Raw genomic sequence first — 25,822 nt, forward strand, 5'->3', positions numbered from 1 at the left:
AGTCACACTCACGAGTATGAATGGCAGATGCTGAGCTTCCTCAAGTTTGTTCGACACGGCTGACCCGCTACATGTCTCCCTGCTTGCTCTCATTGTGAGTGTAAATGTGGCTACATAGCGCCGCACCAATATACTGCATTGTTCTGTTCCAAAGCAACTTTGATCTTAAGAAAACCCTTGGAACCAATATCCTTCCAGGACGTGTCCTGAGAGATCACCAAATATTACATATTGTAGATGATACTTCGGAGGTGGTATATGATCACTAACATTTTGCCAAAATGTGTTTAGAGGTCCAGTTATGTCTATTGTTGTACCCTTTGGGCTGTTTGTTTGTATTTTAAATTTAGTAACAGAAACATTATACAAGATTTTTCTTCCATTTATGTATGTTATTTCCCTCTTCATGTAAAAAAAAAAAACATATTAGAGGTGATAGCTACCAGTGTTCAGTGCGTTCTGCAGGGTGTGTAGCATGCCATGAGGGAGTTTCCATCCCTAATGCAATGCCATCTGCTGATACCGTGACATGTGTGTGAATAAACACTGCCTCTGCTGCTTGCTTGGTCTGTGCATTTAATTAAGTGCACAAATTCCTACAGGCATGTGGTTAAAAGGGCTCTGGCAGATTTCCCCTCTGGAGGGCTTGGCTCTGGGTAGCTGGAACCCTTGCTGGCACTGGAATTCCAAACATGCTTATATGTGTAACAATAAGTCCTGAGTTAATAGCATGGCAGCCTTTGTCAGCTTCGATTTCAGCTCACCACACAAGCACTGTAATAACTCATACTGAAATAGAGTCATTTGAGGTGTGTTCTATCCATCCCTTTCATACAAAATTAGCATTTGTGAACAAAAACTCAGGGACATTAACCACATGCCTATTTCAAAATAGTCTATTTGGTTTTATCTTGGTATCTGATGTGATTCACTTGGTTTAGTTTGCAATACAAAGCAGATTAGTGGCAATATTATTTCATTACAAAAAAAACCCTACAAAACTAACAAAATATTTCTGAAATGTATTAACTGACATAAACATGATACCTGGGAATGTAACATAACATATCACAAGCTCACATCAATGGATTGTATGTGTGCACATGCACACATGCACATGTGTGTAGTTTTCTTAATGGGGACATTTACTGATATGTGGTATTTACTGACAAGGTGAGGTAATGAAAACCAAAACAAAATTGCCTCAAACTCGAGATTCAGGAGCTTCTGATGTGAAGGGAAGCACTTTTTCCTGAGCTTCATCTGAGCACTATTAGGTCCCCAAGAAAATATAAAATAAAAGCAACTGTAAACATGGCACAGTCACATGACCTATTTGACTTGCTGTTTAGCCATCGGGATGCCTCTGTGACTATATGTTTTGCATAACTTCTTAGTAATGTTTCCATGATCCAGGAGAGGGTAGGCAGAGGGTTGGGAATGGAGGGAAGTTCCCCGGATGTAAGCAATGAAGAGGTCAATGTGGTGGTGGTTATGGGAACACCTCGTCTCCTACAAAACACAGGCATTGATCTGTTAGCTGTTGGCTAAAAGCTCCCTGTGGAAAATCTGCAGCTACAGCCATAGGCTGGTAACCATGGCATACTAACAGGCTTGCTAGGAGAATTCCCAATTAGACCGAAGAATGAAGGCATACCAGACGGCTCCCTCCTCCTGATTACAGTCAGTTGGAGATCGATTCTCTTGTCTGGTGAAAGGGGAAGGCATGGTAAGTGGAAATAACATAACTTCAAAGTATACAGATGCTTACATCCCACAGATCCATCTTTCTATTCTTCGTGTTGGGAATACAAATCCCAGAACAGAAACCTTAGCATTTTGTAGATAGGAGAGAAGAACATATTAGTAGCTATAATGTTATTTTATCTGCTAGTAAATGTCAGTTTTCATCTTCAAAGCCAATGGTATTCCTCAGAATAGTTTGAGCCCCTCCCCCCTTTTACATCCTGTCTCTGTCCTCATCATCATGAGAAAGAAAGAACAGGTGAACCTGCGCTTGCTGGTCCTGACCCTAATCTTACTGTCCCTAGGACCAGGATTTCACTCAGCCACCTTGACAAAGTGCCCCTAATGGAAAGAGCTCACTGCTTCCTCGGTACTTATCTTCTGTGGTTGCACTGTAGTCCTTCACCAGCCCACACAGCTCCTCACTGGAATCCCTGGCAGCCCCACCTCAGCTGGCCTCCACCATGCCCTTCTGCATTGTTTTGGGGTCTCTTTCTGCTCCCCTCTTTACCCTCTCAATGGTATCGTGCTTATGGCTTTTGGGAGGGTTTTTCCTTGTCTCTAGTTGTATTCTGACTTGTCATGATCTCCTATGACTAAGACTTTTGTGTCAAAGGACTCAAAAATCTCCATCTCCATCCTCTTACCTACAAAGACTCCTGGCCCTCCATTATGACACTCTAAATGTTCAATAGAGCCTAAAACTTCTGCTTCTGTCAAATTCAGGCTCATCTCATCCTGCTTTATCCACTTGGCCCTACTAATCTAACCCTGGTCTTCTGTTTCTTTGGACGTCATCAATGGGATAAGAGTATTGGGGCTGTCTTAGGGGTCATGGTCCAAGCCTGACTCTGCCAGTTTATTGGCTGAGTGCAGAGGCAAGGATGCTTCTTCAGGGTAGAAGCTAAGGACTCTCCAGTGGACTTTCCACCTCTCAGAAGTGTTGGCCACTTCTACACAGATTTCTACCACTCTCCCTGTCCATCTGTGTTTCCTCCCTAAAGCCTCTGGAAAGCATCTCTCTTAAGAAAGCCTTTGCATATTTCTTCCTGTCTTAGCATCACTCTCAGCAGAATATGCAAACTAATACAAATTCACACCTGTAGAAACTACTGATTAATCTCACAGTGATTTTCCAGGATCCCCCCGCCTCTTTTTTTTAAACAAATGCATGCCCATTTCCTAAAGTCCCTCCAGGAAAGTACCACAAAGTGGTGTAAACAACAGAAGTTGATTGCCTTGCAATTCTTGAGGCTAGAAGTACAAAAGAAAGGTCTCAGCAGGATTAGTTCCTTCTGGACACTCATCTGAAATGTTCTAGATAGTTTTATGTCAACTTGATACAAGCTAGAGTTATCAGAAAGGAGGGAACTTTAATTGAAAAAAATGCTTCCATAAAATCAGGTGTAGACAAACCTGTAGGGCATTTTTTTAAATTAGTGATTGATGGAGAAGGGCCTACTCATGGTGGGAATTATAATCAATGGGCTGATTCTTGTGTTCTATAAGAAAGCAGACTGAGTAAGCCATGGGTTGTGAACCAGTAAATAGCATGCCTTGTGGCCTCTGCATCAGCTCCTGACTCCAAGTTCTTGCCCTGTTTAAGCTCCTGTCCTGACTTCCTTCAGTGATGAACAGTGCCAAACAAACCCTTTCCTCACCCAGTTACTTTGGTCATGTGTTTTGTTGCAGTAATAGAAACTCGAAGCAAGACAAGTCTGTTTTATGGTTTTTCTTGGCTTCTTGCGACTGTGTTATCCTTAGCTTATAGACCTGTGGTTCCCATCTCTGCCTCTGTGATTCCACCGAGTTTTCCCCTGAAAGACTCATATATACAGCAACTAAATTATATTGAACAACCCTCCCTATTGCTTCAGACTTTTAACCTCCAAAGATTATTTACTGGCACATAAATGCATTCCATAAACTCATCTGAAATTTATTTAAAGGGATTAAATAGGACCAAGTAACAGACAAAATAGCACTTTATCCAAGAACTGATGGTGCCAGGGATGTGGTAGAAGGTCATGATCAAATAATGAAACTCCCTAAAGAGTCATGCTAAGTGGCTGCGTGAGAGAGGAGTTGATGGGGATTAGACATTGTTGATATGAAGTAACACCTGAGTAGTATTGGCCAAGTGAGGCAAGCAGGCACATAGGTCCCATCCTCCAAGTTCTCTGAGTGGCGGTCAGTGATACAACACATACCAACCTTTCATGTCCCTCTAAGTACATAAGATTTCGATTTCGGAGAATCTGTCCCATAACAGACACAAAAGGTGGTGGTAAGAAAAGTAAGCAGCCACAACTCTTGTCCTAGCCCCTTTACATGCTTTTGTCCTTGTGTGGCCATGTCACTTCCAAGACGGCAGAAAGAATTCATGAACACTAAGCCACACCCCTCACTTGCTTTTCTATCCCCCTTTCTACCATATTTTCAATTACTCCAGAGGTAAAATTGGCCTCCAATGATGAGGTGAATCTCAGCCTCCTGTACTTGTAGCATTCATGACCTAGGAATCGTTTCAATGCCCCCTCCCCCAAGTCTCTCATCTTTGTGTGTATTTTCATATTTCCTCCATAAAATTTAACCTGCCACCCTGGCTCATGTCAAAAACTTGGACTTGGACTCTGGGAGGTATTTGCCCACGTAATGCATGTGGGCAATGGGGAACTCATGTTTAGCGAAGCAGAATCTTCAATAACTGGACAGAGATTCATTGTAAAGACCTTTCTGGGCCTTGACTCTTTGACTATGACAACTAAAGCATATTTACATTCCTTTCTGATTTTGGTTACACACACACACACACACACACACACACACACACACACACACACACACACACTCACACACACACTCCTTTAACCCACCTGTGATAATGTGTCCCTGTGATTTAGAGTAAAATTAACTCACAAGGGGTTTCAAGATAATACATCAATAGAAGACTTCCTCACTCCTTACCAACTTCCCTTCATGCACAAATAAATTAAATCTTGATTTTCTTTCTTTCCTTAAATCTTAATGATGCTCACGAGGAAAATACCAGCAGTCCAGGGACTCAGGTAATCTGGGAAGTGCTATAATTGCCTTTAAACTACAGAACCTTAATCTCTGCATTTTTCTCTTCTTTTCCTAGGTAAGTGGTATTTCTTCTTTGTTGCTCCGGGGAGTATTGATCTGTCTGGTAAGTGTTCGCTTTGTTGTGGGACCTGGTGTTCCTTGAATGCTACATGAGAAGTGCCCGTGAGAACCTACGACAAAGTAGAAAACACAAGTTACATTTTACTGCGAATGCTGGTGTGAGTTAAATCTATTTTAGAGGGATCTGTGTGAGGTGGGGCGGCGGGGGTCATTCTTTGGAGTTGTCTCTCACTTTGTTCTTATTTCTAGAAGGAGCCTCAGTGGCTGATTATGTGTTGGTGAAATTTGCCTTTCAGACATTCTTTTTATGTGGATTTTCCTTTCATTTTTAGCTTCTTTCCGCTGTCATTGGGCTTTTCTAAATGTGTCTCATTCTGATTGTTATAAAACCCTAAAACTCCAAAGGGAGGTATTTTGTTTAAGATTTGTTACTTATGTGAGCCATGCTGTTCATATCGTAGCTGTGTTCTTCTCACGATTTCTCTGCTATCCTTGGGTCACATCCTTCCACATACAATGACTTTATCTGTACAGTTTTGGGGGTCTAGAGGGACCACCCGGGATCATTGAGTTCTACCATATTACAACATTTCTATTCAGTTACACAATCTGGCACACTCCTGCCTCTCTGGTTACAATCACATATGCATTGTGTTATAGATTTCGTTCCCGAGAGTTAATGACAGAAATTGGCATCTTTCTAGGTAATGTTGTTAATGTTGAGCTCGCCTTTAAAAGAACAACTGAGGCATAAATATAGAAAGAAGATGAGAAAAAACCCAGCCTGAGTGTTTTGATTCATATATATCATAATAGAAGGTAAATGACGTGTGGTGGTTTTGTTTCCAATAATTGGCTCTTCTACGTATGCTTTGGAGATGACATAGAAAATGCTGTCAATGCTGTCTTCTGATTGAAGTGGAGGAGGAGTCACATGCATGTGGCTTTCTTGCATTATTTGTTCAGATTTTGGTTCTGTTAGACACAGTTGTTCCTTAAAGGCCTTTGGCTTGGCTTGGCTTGGCTACATTCCAGAATCTGCTCCTTCATATTCCTTATCCAAACAAAACAAAACAATTGCTCTCACGTTAATTAATCAATCTGAGGTCTGTGTAAGGTTTTGGACTGTTGTTTGTTTTTTCTTGAACAGGCTTTCATTGAAACATTTAGTGCCAGCTTGGTTTCTGCAGAGGATTTCTCTATAATCAGACCTTAAAATATGTTTTACTTGTGTTTATGTGTGTTTAATAGGACATGTTTGAAGAAGAGTCCCCAGAGGTCACCTAAGTTGCTCTTGACATGTTCAAAAGACTACAGATGTTGCTTTAAATAACCCATAATAGGATTCTGAGCCCCTGCTGTTTCCAGTGTTGCAGTAGAATTTTTTCTATTAAAGATTCTGGATTAAAGAGATCAGAAAACAGGCGACAAAAAGATGGAAAGGTGAAGGGGGTTAGATTTCAGACTTGCATAGGCTTTCCCAGAGACTTTGAAGCCTATCAGAGCCCCACAGGCGCATGAACCAAGACGTTATTTGAACAGCTTGCTTAACAATGGGCCGGATGGTGAAACACATTTTAAATTGACAAAGTTAACCCTTGTGGGTAGTTTTTATTCTTTGCCTTTGACCTTATTGGATGCCATAAATGAAAGATGGTGCTGTGGGTTTGAAAAGGCCAGGGGCTACGTATTTACAGCACTCCGCTGCTGGGGAGGAACAGCCAAGGAGTGAACAAACATGGTGTGTTTAACTCCATCCAGTTAGCTCAGGGTGCAACAAGACAAAGGTGTAACCCTGTTTGGGTATGAGAGCTCCCTTTGTTGTTTTTAAATTTGCTTCATTTTATTCAGGTAAGCCATGCAGAAAGGTCAGATCTGACTAGGTGGCTTGGTTTCATGCTCACTATAAAAGGAACTTGAAAAATACCTAATGCAGGAAAGTCTATTTTTTAATGTAGATTTCATGATTTATTCCATGCTGCTTCTATTATAAATGTCTTCTGCTTTGCAATCAGATAGAGTAGAGTCCGCCTGTGAGCTCATTTCAGATGTCCTTATTTGTCATTCTAGAAAATGCCAATGTAACCATCTACATTTAATGACCATGCCAGAGTTCTACATGATTATATGAGTGATAGTTGCACAACACTACTTTCTATATGCTTGAAAATTCGTGTTACACCATTAACTAAGAGATATTATAATTCTTCAATATTAAATTTTTAATTATATTACATTCATTTTGCTACATAGCATTTATCATATAATCCAAATATGACCAAGTGTGTTGAAAAAAAATTGTCCTGAATCTTGAGAGGCTTTGTGATGAATTTCTTCGCTTTAGTGACTGTGTCCATATTGTGCTGACAATGAGAAGCATAATGTTCCCTTGTCCTTAGGAGATGACAGTGCCAAAGAAGAGGTCATGAGAAATGCCAGCCTTAAAAATGGAGATGATCACAATGCAAGATGGAATCTGAGGCATGGTAGAAATCAGATGTCTTAGAAGAACTGAAGGATTGGGATAGTGAGGGTGTTAAATTTGCACATTATCCATTGGGTAGGAAAAAAACACAGCTTGTTTCTGGAGCTGAGCTGAACTTTGTGAACTCTCATCATATACCAAGTAAGAAAATCTAGATTTGCTGATAAACTAATCTTACTCTTTTATTTAAAATGGTCTTTTTACATGAAAGAAAAAAAGAAAGAAAGTTAGTTCAGCTCCCTAAAGGCTCTGACTGGGAGAACCAGTTGTCCACCTGTAGCTCACAGGATAGGCTAGCTAGATACATGAGGTCGCTTGAGACATCATCTCTCAGTGACTTGCTGAGTCATATATGCATACTGCTGAGACTTCCTGAACTAAGATAAGGTCTGTGTGTGGGTCCAAGACTCCTGCAGTAGACTGTGATTTTAGCCCCCTCTCCTTGGTATGTCCTCCTAAGATCTAGCTAGGTTGTATTTGTCCATCAGCTAGCAAGATCATCTTGCACTCAGGCTGCAAGGACCAGCAGGCTGTGGAGCTCACACCAAAGCTGATGAGACATGGAAGTCCAGAGCATCCTCATGGAAGTTCAGGGAATCCCCACAGAAGTCCAAGGTGGGAGCTCAGGGCAGAAATCCAGAGCATGCTCACAGAAATCCAGGACATTCCCACGGAAGGGCAGGGCATCCCCACAGAAGTGCAGGGCATCCCCACAGAAGTGCAGTGCATTCCCACCAAGTTGCTTGGTTATATTAACACAGGTATTTAATGGCTTTTGGTTCCTTGCTGTACCCACCCCACTGGACATCCTGAACCTCTTTGAAACACTCCTCTTCCAATCCCTCAAATGATGCAGGATACAAAAACCTTTTACCCTCAAGTCAATGTGACACTCTTATCATTGATATTATGAACTAGGGCAAGCTGATAAAATGGGCTCTCCACTCCCTTCTCACAGATTTTTTTTCTTATGATCTTTTGGGAATGGTCTTCTACTATTTATTTATTTATTTGTGTGTTTCTTTATATTCTCAGTTCTCTCTACTTCTAGCATATGGTAAATTGCAAGCACTAGTAGCCAACTTGGTTTTATTTTAAAGAAAGACAAATAATGATTTACCATATTCTTTTCTCACCCATCCTGACCTTCAAAATTATTGGCTTAGCTCAAAAGACTGTTTAGTCATCAGAGGCTGATTACACATACTCTCTCCCTCCCTTAGTTGTTCCTTTTATTCCCACTAACATAGCCCTGATGCCCTCTTTACACCAGGCAGGTCATTGCCTTGGGCTCATAAGTGACCAACTCATTTACACAGAAATTGAGAGGAAAATACATTAAAATGTGTCAGTATGTTTTCAAGGAGATTATGCCTTTAATCAGCACAGGCTAATGTGGGGGTTGCATGAAGGGAAAAATAGATGATTGGCAAGAGAGCCAGTTATAGACAGCCACATTTCTAAAGTAACTTTGGCACAGCAGTGGATCAGTAGGATTTTCAGAGAAATACAAAGCCACTCTGTGTGGGAGTCACTCTGTAACGGGTCCCTCCTTGAAGAGCTACATATAACATGCTAACACATTACCATTTCATGTAGTACCTGACATGCAGGCATGCATCTAGCACCATGTAACCCAGGTAGGCTAAATTCATGTTAATACCTCGTAACTTAGAAAAGTTATTGTGATTGGTGTTAAACTAGTGATGAGTGATGGGGAGTTCCTAAGGTCCTACAAAGAAAGAAGGACCTTAAGAACGCTATGCCCTTCTTATTAAGGACTCACTATGTACAAAACATGCCAAAAAGATGTATGAAGCTCCATTTCTTGAGGATTTGGAGTCTCTCAAAATTCCTGGCTTCCTATTTAAGAGATATGAAATATCGTCTATATTTACTGCCTGCTTGTCCTGTTTGTTTGCTGTTCTAGAGGTGGTGGGGCCTGGGAGAATGGAACCATTCAATGAGGCAAACTAAAGTCTCATGCAACAGCTGCCTTTATTCAGATCACCTGACAGTGTATACTCTGAGGGTTATTAGGCATTGAATGAATAAAGTGTCAAATCAGAAAGGCAAGTCGTGTATGGTGGACAAGCCACATGTGATGGATAAACCACATATGGTAGAACATGTTTTTCCATAAAGGCATATAAAGAAATAACAATGGACTGTTTTAATGAATAATCTGAAGGAAACTCAACCTTATCCACTACACCTGAGAGGAACACAAAAACACATTCCAAGGACAGTTTCTTATTCTGAAGAAACTGGTGTCACAAGACTTTTTTTTTCCCAATTTTTTAATTTATTTATTTATTTATTTATTCACTTTACATTCCAGTAATACTCCCCTCCCTCCTCTCCTCCCAGTCCTACCCTTCCTCTTCCCCTCCCCATGCCCTAGTCCTCTGAGAAGGGAGCCCCACTTCCCTTCTACCCCAGGCCATCAAGTCACTTCAAGACTGAGAGCATTCTTGTCGCCTGTGATTTAGTAAGGCAGTCCTGGCAAGGGGAAGCCATCAAAAAGCTGGCACCAAGAGTCCATGTCAGAGAAAGGCCCTGCTTCTTTTCTCACTAGAGGACCCACATAAAACCTGAGCTGCCAATTGGCTACATTTTCCTAGGGGGCCTACGTCCAGTCCATGTATGGCCCTTGGGTGATGCTTCAATCTCAGCGAGACCCTCTGGACCCTGGTTAGTTGCCTATGTTTTTCTCGGGGAGCTCCTGGCTCCTCCAGGTGGTTTTTCCCTTCCCGCTACTTTTTCACAATACTCTCTATGCATCGCCCAATATTTGGCTGTGAGTCTCAGCATCTGTTTCTAAGCACTGCTGGATGGAGGATGCTAGGCTCCTGTCTGCAAGCATAGCAGAGTATCATTAAGAGTTTCAGGGGTTGGCTATCTTCCATGGGGTGGGCCTCGGATTGGTCCTGGCCCTGCTTGGACATTCCCTTAATCTCTGCTCTGTCTGTTCTATCTTTATCCCTGCACGTCTTGTAGGCAGGGCAAGTTTTGGATTGATGTTTTTGTGGGTGGCTTGGTGTTATCCTCCCTCCATTAGGCGTCTTGTCTAATTAGAGAGCGTCCTCTTCAGTCTCCATGGCCCCTGCTACTAGGAGTCTTAGCTACAGTCCTGCTCTTGTCCTCCCAGAGGCCTACTATGACTTAGATCTCCAGCTTGTCACAGAGATGCCCCCACCCACAGTTTCTCTTTTCCCTGCAGGCCTTCTGTCCTCCCTCCTTAGCTTTCTACAGGTTTGATCTCCACCCTTGTCTCCGTGCTCCCTCTCCTACCTTGTTCCTTCTCTTCAACCTCTGTCTATTCTTTTTCCCCTTCTCGGTGAAATGTAAGCATCATCCCTTGGGTCCTTCTTGTTACTTATCTTCTTTGGGTCTGCGCTGTGTAGTATGTTTATCCTGTACAATAATAACTAAAATCCGAGCACCTACCATGTGTGTCTTTCTGAGCCAAACGGAAAATCCTCATCAGAGGAACCTCAAATGGACAAGAAACACTTAAAGAAATGTTCAACATCCTTAGTCATCAGGGACAACACAAATCACAATGACTCTGAGAGTCCTTCATACATCTGTTAGAATGGCTAAGATCAAACACTAAGTGATAGCATATGCTGGTGAGGATGTGGAGGAAGGGAAACACTCCCTCATTTCTGGTGGGAGTGCAAACTTGTACAACCACTAACTAAATCAATCTGGTGCTTTATCAGAAATCTGGTAATAGCTCTACCTCAATAACCAGCTATACCACTCTTGGGCATACACCCAAAACATGCTCCACCATACAACAAGGACACTTGTTCAACTTTGTTCATAGCAGCTTTATTTGTAATAGTTGGAATCTGAAAGCAGCCTACATGTCTCTTAACTGAAAAATGGATAAAGAAACTGTGACATATTTACACAATGGAATACTACTCAGCCATTAAAAGCAAGACTCTGGTTTTGTTTTCTTGGAGTTTTCTCACAAGTAATCAGAATTCTCATATGACTTCATTCCTGGACTGTGTTCCAACGCCTGTTCACGACCTGTTTCCCCCAAATAATTGATTGCACAAGATAGTTTCTGCATTTCCTTTTCTGAGTCAGCTGAAAAGGAATGCCTTTCAATTATATTCCACAGTTTGAACATAACATCAAGATATTACAAAATATTTATCCATGTTAATATTGCTTAAACTAGCTCCTTGGGTGATCTTCTAAAGGAATTACATGAAATAATATTCAGAGAGGCCCACCTTTCTTTTTATCATGGAATATCTCCTTTTAAAATTGAAAACCTTATAACTCTTCCTGCTAATCAGAGTAGAGTGCCTCAGAGGACTCTTTAATTATATTTTTTATGGCTTGACCAATTTTATGTTTTAATTTCTTCCTCCTTCCTTCAAATAGTGTTCTTTCAATGCATTTTTCTCTTCACTGAGCACTCTAGCATATTTAAAATATCCTTCAGTTAAGATTCCTGGGACTAGGGAGTCAAGATTCTGAAATTCATCTAACTTCAACATAATCTTTTTTTTTTTTTTTAAGTCAATAATCAGCCTCTGGACCTTTTATTTAGTGTGTATGTGTTCTATGTACTTAGGTGTGTGTGCATATAAGAGCATGTTATTGCATGCGTGTGTGTGTGTGTGTGTGTGTGTGTGTGTGTGTGTGTGTGTGTGTGTGTGTGTGAGATGTAGATATCATATATTTCTTCAATCATTCTCCTCTTTCATGTTTTAGCCAGGATCTTTCAAAGAGCCTGAGAGATCAATTCAATTAATTAATTGGATTAAATCTTATCAACTTGGCTAGTCTGGCTGGCGAATGAGCGTCTTATCTCTGCCCCCAAATCCTGTCAATGCTGGAGTCATAAGAACATGCCACATGCCTGGATATTTACATGTGTTCTGAGGTTTATAACTCAGATCCACATACATGCATAGCAACTGCTTTACCGACTGAGCCATCACCTCAGCCCGATTTTGTCTCTTTAAGAACACATAGCACAGCTTGTGTTTAGATCTTTGGAAAACAAGGGAGTCCAGCAAGTCCTCACAACCACTTTTTGTTAATTCAACAGCAACTTGTCTAGGCTTGGTGAATGTTTCCTTTCTCTACCCCTTTCGTGAGCTCAGCAATTCAAACTTTAACTATTAGAAGTTATATCAAGAAAAATCAGTAGACATTACATATGCCAATTTGTGGGAAAAGTCAAGAGAGCATTGTAGCAGAACTGTGAAGGACCACTGAGAGCACGCAGCCTGGTGTTCTGGTTGCTCCAGCATTATCTTTGTGGATAATTCATTCACATGGTCTTCTTGTGGCAAAAAACAAACTTTCAAGGATATTTAAAATTATATGTTTGTTTGTAATTTAGTGACTATCTGTGGTAATTTCTAAGTACACCTATTTTTAAACGTACTCAATTCAGCTAAAATACATGCCATACATAAAGTTTTAGTCATGACCAATACTATAAAATTCCCCCAGTGAGATTATATAACTATGTATTATAGGTAACCACTCGCTATTTGAAATATAAATATGCATACATATAATGTATAAAGTTTCTTAAAAATGGATTGTAATATACTCCACGGTTTATTTGCCTACTCTGCAAATACATCTATGGACACTCAGTCTTAAGTACAATACATTTTGCTATTTGCCTTACTAAGGAATGAACTATAATCATGGAATTCAGATCTCATCTTATAATAAACTACTATCATTTTCTTTTAAAAAGGAAAAAGCTAAATCTTTCCAACTTCAAGAAACTCAAATATATTTTCATAGATGCACCATTTTGAAAATTTCACAAACATGGCATATTTTGTTACATTTCTTTTGAGAGAGGGAAAGGTCACAGAGAGAGAGAGAGAGAGAGAGAGAGAGAGAGAGAGAGAGAAGAAGAAGAAGGAGGAGGAGGAGGAGGAGGAGGAGGAGGAGGAGGAGGGAGAGAGAGTCACTATGTACCTGTAATAGTCAGAGGACAAATCTCAGGTGTTAGCTCACCTCTCTCGCCAATCATGTTTCCATGAATCAAACTCAGACTCTGGGCTCGGCAGTATGTTTATTCATTTACTCACTGGGTCATTTTTGCCATCCTAGATAAGACTTTTTTGTTTGATTGGTTTTGGTTTTTGAATGTTAAAGGCAGGGTTTCTCTGTGTAGCCTTGGCCTGTCCTGGACTCACTTTGTAGGCCAGGCTCAAACTCAAAGATTTGCCTGTGCCTCTGCCTTGCCTCTGCTTCCCAGAGTGCTGGGGTTACAGGCACGCACCACTGAGCCCGGCTGATAAAACACTTTAAGATGAGTTATGAACGATATTAAGCAACTAAAGAGACACCTCAGACTACTCTACCATATGTCATTATGCCAACTGAACTTATGCTATAACAAAATTAAGGTTCATTTTCTATGCAAAATATAAAATTAAAATATTCATGTGAGCAATGACTTCATAATAATTTTAATTTTTTGAGAACTTCATCTATTTCACTCCTGCCTCGCCCTCTCTGCCTACAAGTCTTCCCATGTCCTCTCCAAAATTCATAATCTCTTTTTTAATTAATCACTATTATTCTGCGTATATATGTTGTACATATACACATGTATGCACACGTTATTTATAACCTATTGAGTCAATTTAATTTTTCTAATACATGTGTCCACTGCTGACCACTTGGGATTAGACAATGTATGTGGAAGCTGTCCTTGGGCAATATCAATACTCTCTCCATAATCACTGGGCACATATAGTTCCTCATCTGTGGGTCGGATCATGTCAACTTTCCCAGTCGAAATTGCCACGTCAACTGTGTTATCACTACGCTGATCTTGTTCTGGCTACCATATTGGCTAGACTTCATGGGTGCAACTTTCATGTCATATACAGAAGACACTATCTCACAGCAGATGGATAGGCTTCTGGGCCTTACAATCTTCCTGCCACCTCTCTCCTAGCCTTAGTTGCACCTAAGCTTGCACTGGAGATGTACCAGTTAGGGCTGTGTCATTGCTTTAGAGTTTTCATTTTTTTTTTATTACATTTTAACTAAAATATAATTACATCAATTTTTCCCTTCCCTTCCCTCCATCCAGCCCATGCCAATTCTTTCCTTCCAACTCCTTTTGTGCCCCTCCTCAAATTGACAGCCTGTTTTTCTTTTATTAATACTGTTACATGCACACACATATATATGCACATATCTATAAGTATGCATAAATATATAAATACATCCTGCTGAGTTTGTTTTTGTTGCTTAATGTATATGGTTTCAGCATTTGCCACTCTGTACTTGATAGTATTGGAAGTTCATCCCTGGGAAAGATGAATTCTCCCTGTGCAGCAGTCATTAAGTGCTTTTAATTCTTTGTCTAGGGGTAGGACTCCCTAATTTCCCCCCTTCTGCCTCAGCATGCCAACTAATTCTGCCATTGTTCGGGTCCCATTTATGAAGCTTATCTAGGAGAGACTGTTTCACAGAAGACTTCCTTGTGTTCTGGCCTTTACAGTCTTCCTGCCCCCTCTTCTGCAATGTTCCCTCTACATCATCTGCAGGGGCTGTGATATAAATATTTCTGACTGTTGATCTCTGCATTATGGACCAGTTGAATTTTCTGTGATGGTCTTCATTTGTTGTAAAGAGAAGCTTCTTTGATGAGGGCTACTAGCTGCCCTTAGTTGAGATACAAAGATAAGATTTGGAATACAATTAGGAATAATGCTGGTCTTTTAAGATCCATGACCTCACTAGCACCAAGAAGTTGGCCAGGTTTCTGGTACCACACATCATTTCCTTCCTGTTAAAAAGACCTGAGTTCCAACTAGACAGCTGTTGGTAACATGTAAATGCCACTTATAGCACCTTTATGAATGTCTTTCCATGCTGGTCGGTTCTATCATTCCCTCTTAGAGTGTCAAGTCTGTATTTACATTGAAGAGTATTTAATAAATGAAGTAGCCTCTGTTCCTTCTCTTAGGCTCAAAGAGTGATTTCTGAAAATGATTAGGATTTCAGGTTAAAAACTATCAATTAATGATGTGGTGTTTGGTAGTGTTTTCCTTCATGATTTCTCTCCATTTGTGTAGAAGACTTTGCATAATTCTAGAATTGCTTAGTGGAATTCAGTGTTGAATTTTGTAACTGTGAAATGCTGAAAAGGCTTAGGTAGGAGCTGAGAAATATTGTGAAGACTGACAGTAACTTATTTCAGTAATTGCACAAAATCCTCCTTGTTTAAACTAAACAAAGAGTACATTAGAGGTGACTTGGTTTAGATAAATTGTAGGTCTTGATTTTGATTGTAGTTTACCCAGAGGCACTTAATTGAGCTACCTATGGCATTAATTTTCACGATTTACATCCCAACTACAAAGAGAATAAAAATCTACATTTTTAAAAACCAAAAATAGATCTGATTAAATTAATTAAATTAAAAAATAAAAATAGTTAAATCATCTCTAAATATTTTATTACCTACTAGCAATATTTCAAAGCTACTGAGTGCTTCACTTTGTTGCCTTGATAAACTTATGCCTAACATTTCTGTTTAATATAAAAATTTCTGGATGGCCAATGATTGTTACCTATTGAAGAATGTACTGCTTGGCAGATTTTAAATTGCTCAAGGGTACAAAGAAATATTAAAAAAATAATTGTGTAGATTATAAGAAAGATAATATTTCATTTTTTGCAAAATGTAAAATTAATTTGAGCACCTAAGTCTATTAGCATCAAAGAGTGAATCTGTTTGAGTGAAAAATTATCTTCACATATAAGCTTTTTATGAAAAATATTAATGGAAATTTTTCTTATACATTGGATCATCTACCTTATTTGATATGTGTCCTTGAAAAACAAATGCATTTTTTTATTATATCCCTCAAAGGAGATATTAAAAAGTCATGTATAATATTTTCGCTTTATAACCAGTGACATAGCGTTTGTACGTCCTCTGTCCCTGAGAACTTGATTCTAGCTGAATCTGCACAAATAGAAATCTGCTCAACAAAGACCCTCCTCAGTTAAACTATTAGTACAAGAGACACAAAGCTGCTGTACTTCTACAGTTAAATTAAGTTAATGTGGTAGCCAGACAGAGCAACTCCTATCATCTATAGTTCTGTGCCCTGGTCTACTGCATCATGGACACAGGCTTTTTACCTGCTCCGAGCCACCTCCTTTGAAACCTGTGATGTCAGGATTCAGCTGCTTTTGACATACAGTGCCGAGGACTGTAATGACTAAGAGATGCATGAAGATGTCACAGTGAAAGTCACTCTATTCTATGTTTAATATATTTTTCAGTGAAAATAATAAAAGGAAACCATAAAAGTATCATCCTTATCCGACACCTTGTTCAGCTGATGATACTGCTACCAACAGCCCATTGTAATTGCTATTGTCTTGCTGTACGTATTTTAATTGAAAGAATGGAAATTGATGCTTTTTCAGCAAGAAACAATTTCCAGTATAAAATCTATGTAGACACACTTCAAATGACAAACGAAAGAACCAAGGGTAACTGTCTTCGGGAGTTGAATTTTTAATGCAAATTTATTGCTTTTGCTTTTCTTCCCCATGACACAATTGTCAATCCTGAGTTTGTTTTTATGGAGACTCTTAAGAAAAAGCTGGAGCCACTGGTATGCTAGAACCTCATGGCTCCCCCTCCCCCTCCCTTCCTTCAGCTTTCCCCAACACACAGTTGATCACAATCACTCCTAGCTTTCTTGGAACTGGGAAATTCCACAGACTTCCCAGGGTGGCTTTTCTTCTCTTGTGACTCATGAGTACCTAGGGTCAGACTGAGTCACCTGGTATGTCCAAGCCTGGAAGGGTAGCTCATTAAACTTAAACACAACACTGATGTCTTTGTGGCTTTCCAAAGAACATGAAGCCAGCAACCTCTCCCTGGAGGTTTCTTACCCTGCAATGATTTCCCGTGTCTGTGACTTTTGAGGGACATTTTGTCCTCCTAGATGGGTCCGGGGGACCCATGCTAGTTTCTCTTTCCTTCTTTCTGCTGCAAAGCACACTCACTTGGAAAATGCGTTCTACTCTTTCTGCATCTCCAAGGGCAGAATCTACTCCCTCGAGTGTGGCATGGCTGTGCTTCCAGGCATTGATGCTTTTCTGCTACCAAACTAAAGGATGGCATGGTTAATCCAACACAGCGGGGGTCGTGGTTTTCTAAGAAGTCTCCCCATTACTTCAACTTGATATTCAAAATGTTCTCTGAATCTGGTCCATGTGATGACCACTGCAAGAACTCATAAGCATTCTTGGAAAGGCATGCAATGGATGTCCAAAATGGCTGCTCATAGATTGAAGCAAATTAAATATCAAGAGTCCTCAGAATTAATAAACTCTATTTGAGGACATTTCTTCATCAAACAGTGACACTGTCCCTGAGAGGACTTTACTTTTACACTTAGCAGCCTCAGAACTGTTAGAAATTTCAAAAATAGTTCAGGTTATGTTAAAATGTGTGAGCTTTCCTCTAGTCCTAGGAGGAAAAAAAAATGAGTTACTAGTATACAGTTATGCAAATACATACAGAGTCCACATAAAGTTATTTATTGAAGACTTGGCACTGAACCTTATTCTTTAGGAGAAAACTTTCTGCATCATTATGGATAAATTAGGTATTTAATTAAGAAGTTAGGGTGGCTACAGTTATATTTTAAAAAGTTATGTAGAAAAGTTTATCTAAATCCAATCAAGTGATTGAGTTGTGTGTGAAAATGACAATATTCAACTGCTTTTGGTCTGTAAAAATGGAGATTTTATGACATTGAAATCAATTGCCAGCGGTTGTTGTGAATATCCCTGTCTAGTTGGACTTTAATTTACTACAGTAATTATTATTTAAACCATAAAATATAATGAATGCTACACTGTGATTTTTATTTTAAAATGCCTAAGTAAATCCTTTCTATTTCCTCCTTAGAAATTCAATCATGCCATAATATCGTTCTCAACCCCATGTTCTCTTGTAATTGTGTATGAGTTGCAAATTCCTGTCTCTGTAGTGTTGCTTTAGTATTTTTGAAATTCTATGAGAAAAACAAAGCCTTTCTACCTTTTAGACTTTTCTAGTTAGCTCTTTGATTACACTGCAACACTAAAATGTGCCCCCAGAAAACTGGGGTGATGACTCCCTCAGGAAAGCATTTGCCATACAAGCATGCACATCTGAATTCAATCCCTAGCACCCACAATGAAAAATTTAGACATGACGGTGTTTCCCAGGACTGGGGAAGTGGAGATAGGCTGATCCCTAGAGCTCACCAGCTAGCCAGCCAGCCTTGTCTATGCTGCGAGTTCCAGGCCAATCCAAAGCCCTGTCTCTTAAAACAAGGTAGCTAGCTCCCAAGGAGTGATCCCTAACATTGTACCCTAGCCTCTACATGTGCACACACAGGCACATACACACACACACACACACACACACACACACACACACACACACACATACACGCATGCATGCATGCACACATATGCATGCATATATACACACTATGCAGTTTTTATATATAACACACATACACAATGCATGCACATACACAAAATATAAACACAAACAACACAAATGCATACATACTATCAAATGCACATACCATACACATACCACACACACAACACACATTTTTGCACTCGCACGCAAACATCCCCCATATATGAAAATGAAATCACTGCCTATCTGAAACACACGCATGAAGCTGCCTTGAACTGTCAGATTCTCCCTCAATGCCTCAGGCAGAAGTAGCTCTGATTTTCTGCAGGTGAAGCCCTTTTCTCACTGCCAGAATGCAGTGATGTAGCCAAGCTGTGTTAGCTGGTGAACCTATCTCTTGAACCACGGCATCTGACAACAGACACGACTTTGGGATAGACCAACTAGTTCACTTTCCATTTCTGTAATACAATATGCATGACAAAATAAAATTGAGGTCAGATTGTGATTTGAGATAAAGAAACTCGTTCGCGGAAAGACACTGTGGGGATTATTTTTCAAACAATTATAGAAATTGCCATTTTCTGGAAACAGTAGGTAAGCATATCCAAAGCGAATCCCCTAAGCAGGCTCCTCTCACATCAGAGCACTAGCTGAATTCCTTGATGGAATTACGCCACATTACCACCAGCTGCCTCTTCTCAGACTTAACTATAATTCCATTTAAGGACTTTGTTATTATATCAAAACAGAATAGAAAACTCATTATGTAGTTCAAGAATCTTCACAATTGGGCGCTCTTTGATTGAGCATTGTGTGAGCAGTCACGTGACTAATCCCTGCTCCATCGTTATCCTCGAAGTCCTACTTTAATGTGCCCTTAATCGCACCTGCCTGGAAGTGATGGGCCAACGGGTCCTGTTGTATCAACAGTGGGTTACTAGGACTCTAAGAAGCGAACTCTGTAACAGAGAACGGCCTCTTCCTCTGAAGACAACTTGACCTCTGAAGGACACTGAGATCCCTTTCTACTCTACTTACTGCTCTTGCCTCCCAGACCCGGGGTCAATTACCCTTAGCATGCAGATTTAGGCTCATTCTCTGCTCTGTAAAAGTGAGAACCCCTCTGCTGTATTCCCAATCCGGCCCCAACGCTAAGAATTCATCAGGCCTAGGAGATGAAGAGCTCCTGAAACAAAAGGAAGAGTGAATTGTGGTTGCCTTTAGGTCAGCTTCCTGAAAGCAGGCCATGCATCTCATTAGCACCCTTTTATGGTGCAAATATAAGAAAGGAGAAGGTATTTCTGAACAGATGGCATTCAAATATCTTGAATGTCTTAGTTTTCCAGGAAGAATAACATCAATAATGAACAGTGCATTTTTTTTTCTGCCACCAACTCAGCTCAGGTAGGGCACCCAGAAATCACAAACCGGGCTGCAGTTTCTCAAAGCTGTTAATAATTCCTCTCCAAAGAGGAAAAAAAAAAAACAAAAAAACATCAAAACAGATTCAGGGTGATTAAAGCGCTTCCGAAGCTCTTGGGAACTATTCGCTTGTAATTTGTTATTTCTTGGACTGTCAAGGGCAGCTTTTATGAATAGGAAATGATTGTTATTTACAGCCATGTTTGCCTTTGAGGGAAGCTTGTGAGCTGCCAAGGTTACTCAGGCTGTGAGAAGGGAAGAAGATCACCTCCCCTTTCCTTCGATTAGTGGTTTGTTGAATTTGAAATAAAGCAAAAAATGACTTTCTTTTCATGGCATTAATAAATAAATAAATAAAACAGCAAAGATAAGAACAGAGAAAAACTTGGGTTGTATTCATTCATGCTGACTGAATTGAAATACTGATTATACCATTACGCTCTTTTGGATAATGTAGTCCATCAGAATGAAAAGCTCGATGCTGTTAGAAAATTTAGCCCAAATTCTCTGATATTTCTATTGACAGTCTTTGTTCTGCATTAAGCATTAGGGTTTTTTTGTTTTTTTTTTTCCTAAGAATAGAGAAAGAGGGAAAGTTTGGTATTCCATAAATATTTTGAAGAGAAATGAGAAAACGATTGCCACTGAGACAGGTAGGGCGGCTGTGCCCAATGGATGAGTGTGGCCCCTTCTGTCACTTCTACAGAGCTACAAAATTCCTCTAGCCATTGGGCTTCTGACTCACATCCTTTGGAAATGTATACGTTTAAGGGTGATGGTGTTGATCTTGCACAGCAGCAGGATCATTAGCACGTGAGAAGTTGCCTATCTGCAACATAAAAACTCAATTAGAAGCTCCAGGTAAAAACTTAATTAAAAGGTTATGGAAACAAATACACTGTGCAAGGGACTTTACGACCTGTGGGGCTTTAGTTCCACTCAATCAACAAGGGAAGCAAATGTGCAGTCACCAACCCTGTGATGAACAACATTTAGCCGCTGGTGACACAGTCTTACCCATGACAGCAAGCTTGAGGAGACACAGAGCGCGTTTAGCTCTACGTTAGTGAACAACCACCACCTTGTGCATTGAGACCCTCTTCTGGAATTTCACGTGAAATATGCTCCTGATCTGAAAGGTCTCAGAAATATGGGAGGCTGTTACGCTGTAATTTGGAGTCTCCCATTGAGAAGGCAAGCTGTGCTATGCTTCCCTGTGTCTCTGTCTCTAAAATGCATTCAGATTTGTTACTGCCTTTCTGTTCTGCTTAGTAATTTGAAAGTCTAAGTCAATTCAGATAGTTTCTATGTTTCACAGTTTTATTTCGTATCAAAATAAAACTTTTACAGCCACGTGGTTTGCCCCGTCTAGGACTTGGGTTGTCACAGATGCATCACACAGAGAATTTAAGATGTCATTAGGTCAAGAGAGACAATCCCTTTCTCTTGGCTGAGCCTGGTCTTCCAAAATGAACCAAAGGTTCCTTCAAGGTGGATGAGAAAGGGCTGCTAGGGGCAAGCTGTCTGGGTCAGTGACTGACGCATTGGTGGATATGTGTTGATGGGTCATAGCAATCTTCTTGAACGATGTCACTTAAAAGCTAGTGGGAACCTCTTGCTGTGGTGGTGTGCTCCTATAATCCCAGAAATTGGTAGGCAGTGGATGGAGGATCATAAACTTCGTGCCAACCTGAACTGCATAACAAGTCCAAGGTAGCATGGAATACATAACAAAATAGTCTCAAATATTTAATCAGATACAGACGAGTGAATAACAATCTACAGAAGCCATCTCTGAACAGGGAAGCCGAGGCGAAACCACTTTTTTAATATTAAATTTAAGATTAAAAACTACCTTTTGGTATGTTGTTGACAGCTAAGGATATTTAATATTTTATTTCCCAGGGGTGATTCACAAAATTATTTTTTCCTACATGGCTTTTTAATTGTCATGGAATTCACAAATGAAAATTAATCATTATGAACAATTAAAAACTGTTGGAGACATTTATGTTTCATATACTTACTACCTCTATCTAGTTCCAAAACCTTTCTGTCACCCCAAAAGAGCACCTATTCACATTCCATTTACGGGGGCCTCTCTCCTCCCTGAAACCTCGGCAGCCATCACAGTTTTCTCTCTACAAATTCTATACCTTTCAGTATATGATTGATTTTTTTTCTCACTTTTTCTCCCTAACATCACATTTTTTGGACTTATTCCAAGTTAAACCATGAGTTGTTCTTTCCTTCCTTGCATGGTTGAATTATTTCTCTAAAAAAAAATTTTTTTTGTATAGTGTTCTGTTAAAATAACCCATATAAGAATTTCTTAAGCCTTTGCCGTTGGTAAAGGTTTTTATTTTTTCATTTTTTAGAATCTACAGATGTATATGCAATGTATTTTGGTCATGTACCCCTTATTCCATGCTCCCAATTCCCCCTAGACCTCCTCCAACATGTCTCCCTCCCAACTTGGTGTCCTCTTCTTGTCCCTAAATAACCCACTGAGTCCAGTTTGTGCTTCTCGTGTAAGTATGGGTGTGGAGTCATCCTCTGGGGCATTGCCAACCAACTGAGGACTAGCCACCTACACAAAGAGAAATGGCTCACCTTGCTTCAGCAGCCATCAGGAGCCATCAGCTGCTCTGCTAGGGATGAGGGCATCAGGATCTCCTTCTGCCTTCATGCTAGAGTTTTAAGTAGCTTGATCTCATGGCATTAAATATCACTGCTGTGAGTTCCTGGCCGCAGCAGCATCTCACAAGCCTGCTGCCCTATCCTTCAGCACCAGGGTTTTTAACCAACACTTTTCTGGGATGTCCTCTGATCCATGGGAAGGGGAGAGTTGATATAAAATTTCCATTTTAGGAGTGATCTCTCACAATCACATACCCTCTGCACTTTGACCAGTTATGAGTCTCTACACCCACCACTACCTTCTGCAGTAAGGATTTGTTGATGTGTTCATTCACTGAAGGACATATGGGTTGTGTTTACAACTTGCCTATTTTATGCATACTGCCTTTATGATGGCTTTATTTAAGACCCTGGTTTTTATTATCTTGCATATATACTGAGGAGTAGAATTTGTGGGTCATATAGTAACTCTATGTGATACTTTTTGAGGGATCACCAAACTATTTTCTATAGTCATAGCATTTACACTTCTACAGCAATCCACAAAGATTCTGTTTTAGATGCCTGCTTGTTAATACTTACATTTTCAGATAGATAGATAGATAGATAGATAGATAGATAGATAGATAGATAGATAGAATCCTAGGAGATAAATACATATTTTTATCTTAGTGGAAGTGAGAAAAAATTATATGAAAAGTATTCTTCCTGGTTTTTGTAATGATATTCAATAATCCTGAACACGCAATGATCAACCTATATTCCATCTCTATTTTTCAGTGAGCCCCAAAGTCTTAGGATCTGGTTGTTTAAAAATACTTGCTAAAAATTATTAAGACCACAACAACAAGGACTTCATATATAAATAAAATATGACCACAGAGACTGTATCAGGACAGAGAGCCAATCAAATAAAGAATTTTCAGCTAGTCAGGTTTCTTGGAAGAAATTTTAATAAAATTCCAAATTTCTATACAACAAAAAAATAAGGTTCTTAGGAAAATTTCATTTTAGTATTTAGTTTTAATCATTTTTTTAAAAATCAGGAAAAGTTAGTCATCCTTACTGATTTCCTGCACTATATTTTGCACAAAACTTGCTGTTTTCGTAATAGTTTATTTTCTTATCAATTGTTGAGTGTCTTAACTCCCTGAACTGACTTCTGCTGTCACATGTAGAAAAGAATGTTCGACCCATGAAGTCCCAGGTGCATCTTCTTTCCAGTCATTTGAAGGGAGATACATCAGAAACACTTTCAAGCTGGGCCACAGGGACATTTGAGTGGAGGTGAAGGAGCACACAGTGGACCACTCTCTGGACTTCAAATCACATCCTTGTGGACCCTTGGTAGGAAATGACATTTTTTTTTTGCCAGAATAAAAATGATACAGAGCTCTTACATTAAATAACCAAGCAAACACACACACACACCACCACCACCAACAACAACAACCAGAAGCCAGACTGCCCCGGTTGAGTCATGGGTGAGTGTTTGGAGGCTCTGAGGCCACTGACCATCCCATGCCACCCTGTTCTATACCACTCCCACAGCCATCTTTGGGTCTTCCTTAGATATAATTAAGAAACACCAGGTCTAGTTTATTATCCTCTCCCAGACACAAAAATTTGAACTGCTTCTTTAACATTGAAAGTGACAAGGAAGCACTCTCTGATGAAGCATCCTGTTTGATCTGTGAATGAGTCTGAACAGTGGTAAGGAACCTGGAACACCGTTGCCAACCATTGTCCCTGGAATTTCAATCCATTCATTCTTGTCTTATTTTCGGAATTGTAAGCCTCTCTCCCACGTAATATAGCATTGCAGGTCTGTAAAGACATGCACTAATATATCTTTTGTGTAGGCTAAATATTTCTAAGTGAGACGTGACCTATGGCCAGACATCACGGCGTACATCATCTGTAGGGTGGCTCCAGGCTGTCCTACATGATCTTTTCCATGTTAAGTGATTGTCTCAGTGTCCTCAAGGCTGATCTTCACCAATGAAACTGCAAGCTGTACTTTTATGGAAGCCAAGTTTACCATGAGCACAAATTCAGTTTGTGAATAACCGAAGACATACAGTTTTTTTCCATATGCACTCATGCTGAATCATAATTTTATATAAGCTTTCAATGGGATATGCCATAAGTTTCTAGAACATTCTATCTACAAAATATTTAGCTAAGTACACCACAGTAATTTTAGAATGTGAATACTTTTCAGTCATCTTCTACCCATAGTGTAGTCATACTGGAGAAATAAAATTAGAAAGTCACAAAATCTTTAATGTAATTAATATATGAAACATGGATGCAAATCATATAGCTGATTAATGCTAGTACATAGCTAGGAATATTCTAGAAGAATAATACATTAGTATGAACTCTTTTGTTCTCTTCCCTCACATTCATTAACCATCTTATGACTTGTTTAATCACATTGAAAGAAATACCAAAAGCTAATGATGTTATAAATCATACTCGAAGCTTCAGCTGTTAGAGATTTTTACGTTATAAAAAAGCTGCTGCCAGGATTCTTCAGTTGCCTATAGCTCTTTGTCTAGGGCTGTTGGCTCACGGTCTTTACCCTATGCATGTTGTATTGTCTATTGCTGTCCTTTTTCAGTTCGTGCTTTGGCAGTCATGTTGGTGAGACTTTATGAATGGAAGAGTTTGGAAGGAAGAAAGAGAAAGGTGAAATGGTGTACTTATATCATAATCTCAAAAATAAAAGAAAATTATAATTCACGAATAAAAAAATTTTAGAAAATATTAGCAAATGGCTTTTTAATAAATCCTCTGGAATTGACCAGGCAGTATTGTTATTGTCAATTTGTACATAAGAAAACAGGCTCAGAAATATTGAATGATGACTTGGTGGCCGTATTATTAAACCCCCTGGAATAGGA

The 25,822-nt window shown here is 39.7% G+C and overlaps 1 protein-coding gene across 1 annotated transcript in view; it reads left to right on the top strand.

The window, feature by feature from the left end:
- The window catches only part of Samd5 (sterile alpha motif domain containing 5), a 393,914-nt gene extending 388,862 nt beyond the window's left edge, over positions 1 to 5,052 (top strand). Inside the window, exon 2 of the mRNA XM_051164254.1 lies at positions 4,889 to 5,052. Within this exon, the coding sequence (XP_051020211.1) occupies positions 4,889 to 4,975 (87 nt within the window). The 3' untranslated portion in view covers positions 4,976 to 5,052. The remainder of the gene's footprint in view (positions 1 to 4,888) is intronic.
- Positions 5,053 to 25,822: the final 20,770 nt, after the last annotated feature.

This window comes from Acomys russatus, chromosome 21 (genome assembly GCF_903995435.1).
Source record: "Acomys russatus chromosome 21, mAcoRus1.1, whole genome shotgun sequence".
In the NCBI taxonomy this organism is placed as follows: domain Eukaryota; kingdom Metazoa; phylum Chordata; class Mammalia; order Rodentia; family Muridae; genus Acomys; species Acomys russatus.